The following is an 8383-nucleotide window of genomic DNA, read 5'->3' on the forward strand; positions in this document are numbered from 1 at the left end:
AAAAGTAATGTTTTGCCACTCTACAAAACGTGATTTCTGGAATAGTGTTTTGTGTAAAGTTCTGGTCACCACAGCTCTTCTCACGTTCGAATCCTTCCTAAAATTCCACCTTCTCCAACAAGTTTGACCATTAACGCCTCACAGGTCTTAACACAACCTTTCATGTAACTCTAGAACTTTCTGAATTTAGTTGCACTCTCCTTAGCACACATTTATATATGCCTGCTCAGTTTATTTATTTTGCCCACACTAGTTGTAGGTATTTTTGTCTGTCTCTCCCAATATAATGTAAGTTTCTTGTAGGCGAGCACCATGTTACAGTCCCTGTCCAACCCGATTAATTTGTATCCACCCCAGTACTTAGTACGGTAGCTGGCACACAGTAAAAGCTTAACAAATACCAAAGTTACTGTCAAAACCCCCGAAGAGTCCATGAAAAATTTTCATATGGCCCTAAAGAAATGTTGCAAAAGATTTCGTGAGCCCATTTAAACTAAAAGAAGCAGCACGGCTCAGTGGAAAGAGCACGGGCTTTGGAGTCAGAGGTCATGGGTTCGAATCCCGGCTCCGCCACTTGTCAGCTGTGTGACAGTGGGCAAGTCACTTAACTTCTCTGTGCCTCAGTTACCTCATCTGTAAAATGGGGATTAAAATTGTGAGCCCCACGTGGGACAACCTGATTCCCTTGTGTCTACCCCAGCGCTTAGAACAGTGCTCTGCACATAGTAAGTGCTTAACAAATACCAACATTATTATTATTATTATTGTTAATAAAATAATAAGGAATGGAAGCTCTTACAATGAGTTTGTTGGCTGCCTCTTTAATCTTGTCCACCTTGGCTTCAGAGAGGCCTTTGACATTGCATAGGGCCCTCCTTGTTGTCATCTGGATCCCTTTGATAGTACAGATTCCCACCGATTTCAGCTTCTTGATATCAACCATGTTCTATAAATAGAAAAGGTTAATGAAATGCCAGCCTGCAAAGCTCCCCTGAAATATCTGGTACTTATACATGCAATTCCTTTCACTGTGATGCCAAGATGCTGGATGGAACCCACCCACCAGGAAGCCAAATGTTTTGATGTATGGGTGGAACACTTCTTCCAAGCTGCCAAATATTCTCTCTGAGTCCTGCTTTCCAAAGAGTGGTAGTGGAACCGTAGCAATGGAGCAGGTAATTCAAAAAAACCAGCCCATTTGTGGAAAAGCTAACGTATCTTCAGCCTGCCACATTATGTTACCCTATGCTCAGTTTCTTCTTCAGGCAGCAAATTATTTTTAATCAAGCTATTATTTTTTATGTTGTTGTGTCTTTCTATTTGGAATAGAATTTCTTTCCTGCTCTTGAAGGAAAGCAAGGGGCTTCAGATAATAGGTGGGTACATGTGACGGAAGGCATAATTTGAGAGGATTTGTCTTGGAAAAAAAATCTTTGGGTTAGATTTGCTCCATGCAGATTCAGGTTACAAGCTAAATTTTTGCAAGAAAAATCCTCTCAAATTATGCTTTACGTTACATGCACACAACCCAACACTTGGAGGAAGAGTGGAATACAGACAGGGGTAACATCCTCTTTTCAGTCAGTCAAATTTACTGAGCACTTAATGTGTGCAGAGCACTGTACTAAGCTCTTGGGAGAGTACAATATAACAGACACATTCCCTGTCCAACACAAGCTGACAGTCTAGAGGGGGAGACAGACATTAATATAAACAAATAAAATCACAGATATGTACGTAAGTGCCGTGGGGGTGGGGGGGGGGGGATGAATAAAGGGAGCAAGTTAGAGCGAAGCAGAGGAAGTGGAAGAAAAGGAAAAGAGGGCTTAGTCAGGGAAGGCCTCTTGGAGGAGATGTGCCTTCAATAAGGCTTTGAAGGTGGGGAGAGTCATCGTTTGTAGGATATGAAGAGGGAGGGCGTTTCAGGCCTGAGGCAGGACATGGCGAGAGGTTGGTGATGAGATAGATGACGCAAGGAGTTGGTGAACACTGAAGTCACCACATTTACCTGATTGACAGATGGCATTTTAGCTCTTTCTAACCCTGTTCCCGACCCTATTGGCCGACTGATTGGGGGAGTCTTATTATTATTAAGAACCCCCAGGAGAGCAATACATCAGTTTAAAAAAAATCCATACTTTCACAAGCTGAATCCAACAATGACAAGGAAAATTATGACTAAATTTTAGTGTTGCCAATCCCTAATTTGATCTAAGGGAGAGAGCTGAAATGGACATGTTTGTTTCATTAAGAAACACGTGGGTTGGGGATTTTTTTGGAAAAGTGTGGGTTTTGCCTGGTGCAGACCCAGCCTCTGTGGGTGCTCTTGGCTGCTAATTAGCTGCTGCTGAAATGTACCTAGTTTGTAATTAAAAGACACTGCTTTTCCCAACATCATGGTCATTGTGGAACAGAACTTCCATTATTAACTCCAAGAACAGCAGTCAGAGAGAAAGAGGGATTTAAAGACCAGCTGGCTAATTTGACAGAGACCTAGTCTGCTGTACTCACAATACCATGCTTTTGTAACAGATCAATGTCTTGAAATAGAGAATCCTAGGGGAGAGAGAGAGGACAAAAATGAATTTTGGTTACTCAGAACAAAATGTACAGACTTTCACTTTTGTTAGTCAATTAATTCAATGTCATCTGAAGATTCTAAGTGTTTCAAACACAACTTTTGTAGAGACATACTAGGAGGAGGGTCAGTAAGGTGGGCCCTCTAGACTGTAAACTCGTTATGGGCAGGGAACACATCGCCAGCTCTGTTGAATTGTATTGTTCCAAGAGCTTAGTAAACTGCTCTGCACCTAGTAAGCAGTCAATAAATACAACTGATTTACTTATTGATAACAAACCCCTGCTTCGAAGTACCGGACAGGTTAACATTCTTTTGAGAAGACTAGTCCCTGGAGGTGATGGGCAACTGCCCATTTCTTCCATCTTTCTCTCCATAGCATTGCTGAGGAATCGCCACCCATCAGTATCTTCTAGAGTTAAGTATTTTCCCTTGGGCTAATCAAATCAATCTATTGATTTACAGAGCACTTAACATGTGCAGAGCCCTGCATTAAGCACTCAGGAGAGTACCTTATTACAGAGTTTGTAGGCACGTTCCCTGACCACAATGAGCTTATAGTGGAAGTAACAGACATGAGTATAAATAAATTACAGATATGGACATAGGTGCTATGGGGCTGAGGGAGGGGTGAATAAAGCGAGCAGATCCAAGGGCAATCTGAGTGGGCTAGATATACCTCCTCATCCTGAAGTGCAGATTCTTCCTGCACAACCTGATCCTCCATGGCTTTCATGTGGAAAAAATAGCTGTAGGGTGATAATCACCTCTAGAGAGAAGAGGCATGGTGTTTAGGGAGCAGACAAGATCACTTGAGGTCATGGTTGGATATTATGATCCTAAACTTCCTTGCACTTATCCCACCCCAACAAGGACTCCCAGAGCCAGAAAGAGTTATTAATAATAATAATAATAATAATGGTGATATTTGTTAAGCACGTATTACATGCAGAGAGAGGGTAGATTTACAGGGTAATCAGGTTGTCCCACGTGAGGCTCACAGTCTTAATCCCCACTTTACAGATGAGGTAACTGAGACTCAGAGAAGTCAAGTGACTTGCCCACTGTCATATAGTTGACAAGTGGCAGAGCCGGGATTCGAGCCCATGACCTCTGACTCCCAAGACCGGGCTCTTTCCACTGAGCCACGCTGCTTCTCTGTTGAAAACCATAATAAGTTGAATGTCCATAATAGAAATGAGAATGTATTTTTTTTCCACATGGTATTTGTTAAGCATTATCATGTGCCAGGCACTGTACTAAGTACTAGAGTAGTTAGAAGGTTGGGCACAGTCCATGTCCCACTTGGGGCTCACAGTCTTAATCCCCATTTTACAGATGAGGTAACTGAAACAGAGAAGTGAAGCGACTTGCCCAAGGTCTCTCAGTAGACAAGTGGTAGAGCCAGGATTAGAACCCAGGTCCTTTGAGTTCCAGACCTGTACTCTGTCAACGAGGCTACACTGATTCTCACAGCTATCCTGCTCCTTGCCATGTCACTGACATTTTTCCATAGGTTTTTTCCTTTTTTCTCCTTGTCCTGCAATTCACTTGTCAGCCTCCTAAAAAGTCTATGTATCTCTTCCTCCACACTCTGAAATTGCTCCTGATGGCAGAGGTTACAATAATCACTGTTTTGCTAAATAACTAGGACATTCAAATTTATTGTATTTTATAGTATTTGCACTATGAGGTTGTTGTTTAGGAAAGTAAGTAAACGTGGGTGTGCAATAAAAGTGCTGATAGTAACAGCATTATTACCCTAATTGCTAAATAATTCAAGAACTATAAAGAGAATCGTAAAGTTCTTATGTCAATTCAGTGCATTGTTTCACTCTTAAGCAATTTCACAATCATGGTTGCCCTCTGATAACAAAAAAGAACAGGGAAATAAAAAAGGAAAAGCTGTAAATAAAGAGATGTTCCATACACACATCCAGAATTTCTTCTGGGAAATAGCACACATATTTTTTTTTCCTGTAAGGTTATTCCTGCACTTTAAAATCTGACCTTAAATTTCCCTTACTGATTTAGAGACTGAATAAGCCCTGTAGGGGACCTATCTTTTATATTTTTTGAAAGCTATGAAGCATTTCAATTTTGAGAGCAAATACTTTCACACAACTTCAGGGTTTCTGGGGGAATTTCAATTTTAATTGGACTTTCTGTGACAGTCAAGCTGCGATGTGCGAAGACCACCCCCCAGTCTTGGCAATTTTGTACCTGTTGCCCTATAATAAGAGGTAGTGATGTTTATGCCCTAGGAGACTTTCCCAAGGACTTGGATGATTGCTGTGTGACCTTGGGCAAGTCACTTCTCTGTACCTCAGTTACCTCATCTGTAAAATGGGGATTGAGAGTAGGAGCCCCACATGGGAAGGGGACTGTGTCCAACCCAATTTGCTTATATCCACCCCAGGGTTTAGTACAGTGCCTGGCTCATAGTAAGCACTTAACAAATATCATCATCATTATTATTATTACTGTTCCCTGGCAGAAATACAGAACTGTACTGCTCTATTTTATTAAATCTATAGAGACCCTTCATTCTATTGACTGCGGGGCCCCAAAACGTTTTCATGTGGGGATTCGTACGCTATATTATACTTTCTCAAGCACTCGTACAGTGCTTTACACATAGTAAGCCCTCAATAAAAATAAGCCCTCAATTAGAGAAGCAGCATGGTTTAGTGGAAAGAGAATGGGCTTGGGAGTCCGAGGATGTGGGTTCTAATCCCTTCTCTGCCACCTGTCTGCTATGTGACCTTGGGCAAGCCGCATAACTTCTCTGTGCCTCAGTTACCTCATCTGTAAAATGAGGTTCTAATCCCAGTGGTTCTATTGAGGTTCTAATCCCAATCTCAAAATGGGTTCAAATCACAGTTCCACCGCTCATCTGCTGTGTGATTTTGGGCAGACCGCTTAATTTCTCTGTACCTCAGTTGCCTCATCGGTAAAATGAGTCTCTAATGAGGTACTAATCCCAATCCCAATCCCAAAATGGGTTCTCATCCCAGCTCCGCCACTTGTCAGCTGTGTGACCTTGGGCAAGCTGCTTAACTTCTCTCTGTCAGTTACCTGATCGGTAAAATAGGGATGAAGTCTGTGAACCCCTCTTGGGACAACCTGATTACCTTGCATCTACCCCAGCACTTAGAACAGTGTTTGGCACATAGTAAGCACTTAATAAATACCATCCTCATCATTACTGAGAAGCAGCGGTGCTCAGTGGAAAGAGCCCGGGCTTGGGAGTCAGAGGTGGTGGGTTCAAATTTCGACTCTGCCACTTGTCAGCTGTGTGACTGTGGGCAAGTCACTTCACTTCTCTGGGCCTCAGTTACCTCATCTGTAAAATGGGGATTAAAACTGTGAGCCCCACGTGGGACAACCTGATGACCTTGAATCCCCCAGCGCTTAGAAGAGTGCTCTGCGCATAGTAAGCGCTCAACAAATGCCAACATTATTATTAAGTATAAGTATATATAGTAAGCGCTTAACAAGTACCATCATTATTATTATTATTATTATGAACTAAATGAAATCCTTCCTGAGGTGACTTTTTTGCTTCCTCTGGGAGAGTCATCAGCTGAAGAAGGGGGAAAAGGACTAGAGAAGCAGCATGGCTCAGTGGAAAGAGCCCGGGTTTGGGAGTCAGAGGTCATGGGTTCTAATCCCGGCTCTGCCACTTATCCACTGTGGGACCTTGGGCAAGTCACTTAACTTCTCTGTGCCTTAGTTACCTCATCTGGAAAATTAGAACTGTGAGCCCCAGGTGGGGTAACCTGATCACCTTGTATCTACCCAGCGCTTAGAACAGTGCTCGGCACAGAGTAAGCGTTTAACAAATACCAACATTATTAATCTGGCTGGGAGAGCCCCACAACCTCCGGATAAGGAGAGACTTCGGTCTTCCTTGACTTGAGAAGCAGCGTGGCTCAGTGGAAAGAGCCCGGGCTTGGGAGTCAGAGGTCATGGGTTCCAATCTCGGCTCTGCTGCTTGTCAGCTCTGTGACTCTGGGCAAGTCACTTCACTTCTCTGTGCCTCAGTTACCTCATCTGGAAAATGGGGATTAGAACTGTGAGCCCCAGGTGGGGTAATCTGATCACCTTGTATTTACCCAGCGCTTAGAACAGTGCTCGGCACAGAGTAAGCACTTAACAGATACCAACATTATTAAGTATAAGTATATATAGTAAGCGCTTAACGAGTGCCATCATTATTATTATTATTATGAACTAAATGAAATCGTTCCTGAGGTGACTCTTTTGCTCCCTCTGGGAGAGTCATCAACTGAAGAAGGGGGAAAAGGACTAATCTGGCTGGGAGGGCCCCACAACAGCAGCGTGGCTCAGTGGAAAGAGCCTGGGCTTGGGAATCAGAGGTCATGGGTTCGACTCCCGACTCTGCCACTTGTCAGCTGTGGGACCGTGGCCAAATCACTTCACTTCTCTGGGCCTCAGTTCCCTCATCTGGAAAATGGGGATGAAGACTGGGAGCCTCACGTGGGACAACCTGATGACCCTGGATCTATCCCGGCGCTTAGAACAGTGATCTGCACAGAGTAAGCGCTTAACAAATACCAATATTATTATTATCCTCCGGATAAGGAGAGATTTCGGTCTTCCTTTTAGGGGGATGTGAATCTCAAAAGTAAATGAAATCAATCCTCCCTCCGGGGGCCCCTGTTTCTCCCCAGAAATGTCTCCTCAGCCCCTCGGGGTAACTGCCCCTCTGGCCCTCACCGTCCCGCCCGTCCCTCACAGCCTCGGCTCGCGCCGGCCGCCGTGTCCCCCGCCCTCCAGCCCTCCGCCTCCACCAATCCCCGCGCTCCCCGCCTCAGTGCTCCAGCCAATCCCAGCACAGCGCGAGCGGCTGCCGGCTCACCCGCCCTCCCGCCCTCCGCCTCCACCAATCCCCGCGCTCCCCGCCTCAGGGCTCCAGCCAATCCCATCACAGCGAGCGGCTGCCGGCTCACCCGCCCTCCCGCCCTCCGCCTCCACCAATCCCCGCGCTCCCCGCCTCAGGGCTCCAGCCAATCCCAGCACAGCGCGAGCGGCTGCCGGCGCGAGGCGGGAATTGGCGGGAAGGGGGACTCCCTTCCCTGAGGCGAGCTTCCCCTCTCCCCCTCCCCCCCTCCCGCCCCCTTTCCACATTCATTCAATCGTCTTCATTCATTCACTCATCTTGATTAATAATGATAGACAATAATGTTGGTATTTGTTAAGTGCTTACTACGTGCAGAGCACTGTTCTAAGCGCTGAGGTAGATACAGGGTCATCGGGTTGTCCCACGTGAGGCTCACAGTTAATTCCCATTTTACAGATGAGGCAACTGAGGCACTGAGAAGTGAAGTGACTGGCCCACAGTCACACAGCTGCCAAGGGGCAGAGCCGGGATTCGAACCCATGACCTCTTGCTCCCAAGCCCGGGCTCTTTCCACTGAGCCACGAGTGAGCGCTTACTATGTGCAGAGCGCTGGACTCAGCGCTTGGATGCCCAATCGTGGCTCAGTGGAAAGAGTCCGGGCTTGGGAGGCAGAATCCCGGCCCTGCCACTTGGCAGCTGTGTGACTGTGGGCCAGTCACGTCACTTCTCTGGGCCTCAGTTCCCTCATCTGTAGAATGGGGATGAAGACTGGGAGCCTCACGTGGGACAACTTGAGGACCCTGTAATAATGTTGGTATTTGTTAAGTGCTTACTATGTGCAGAGCACTGTTCTAAGCGCTGGGGGAGATACAGAGTAATCAGGCTGTCCCACGTGGGGGTCACACTTTCAATCCCCATTTTACAGATGAGGTCACTGA

At 45.6% G+C, this 8383-nt stretch overlaps 1 protein-coding gene across 2 annotated transcripts in view; it reads right to left on the reverse strand.

Annotated features, from left to right (window-relative positions):
• DMC1 (DNA meiotic recombinase 1) overlaps window positions 1–7370 on the reverse strand; it is a 32150-nt gene extending 24780 nt beyond the window's left edge. The window contains exons 1-4 of one of the 2 annotated variants that reach the window (XM_039914133.1): window positions 7322–7370; window positions 3258–3347; window positions 2512–2556; window positions 800–946 (exon numbers count right to left, since the gene is read on the reverse strand). In XM_039914133.1, coding sequence (XP_039770067.1) covers window positions 800–946; window positions 2512–2556; window positions 3258–3314 — 249 coding nt within the window. In that variant the 5' untranslated portion in view covers window positions 3315–3347; window positions 7322–7370. Of the gene's footprint in view, window positions 1–799; window positions 947–2511; window positions 2557–3257; window positions 3348–7159; window positions 7294–7321 lie in introns of those variants that run through there. The other variant, XM_029078587.2, reaches the window with a different exon arrangement.
• Window positions 7371–8383: the final 1013 nt, after the last annotated feature.

The sequence above is a fragment of the Ornithorhynchus anatinus genome, chromosome 14, assembly GCF_004115215.2.
Source record: "Ornithorhynchus anatinus isolate Pmale09 chromosome 14, mOrnAna1.pri.v4, whole genome shotgun sequence".
Lineage (NCBI taxonomy): Eukaryota > Metazoa > Chordata > Mammalia > Monotremata > Ornithorhynchidae > Ornithorhynchus > Ornithorhynchus anatinus.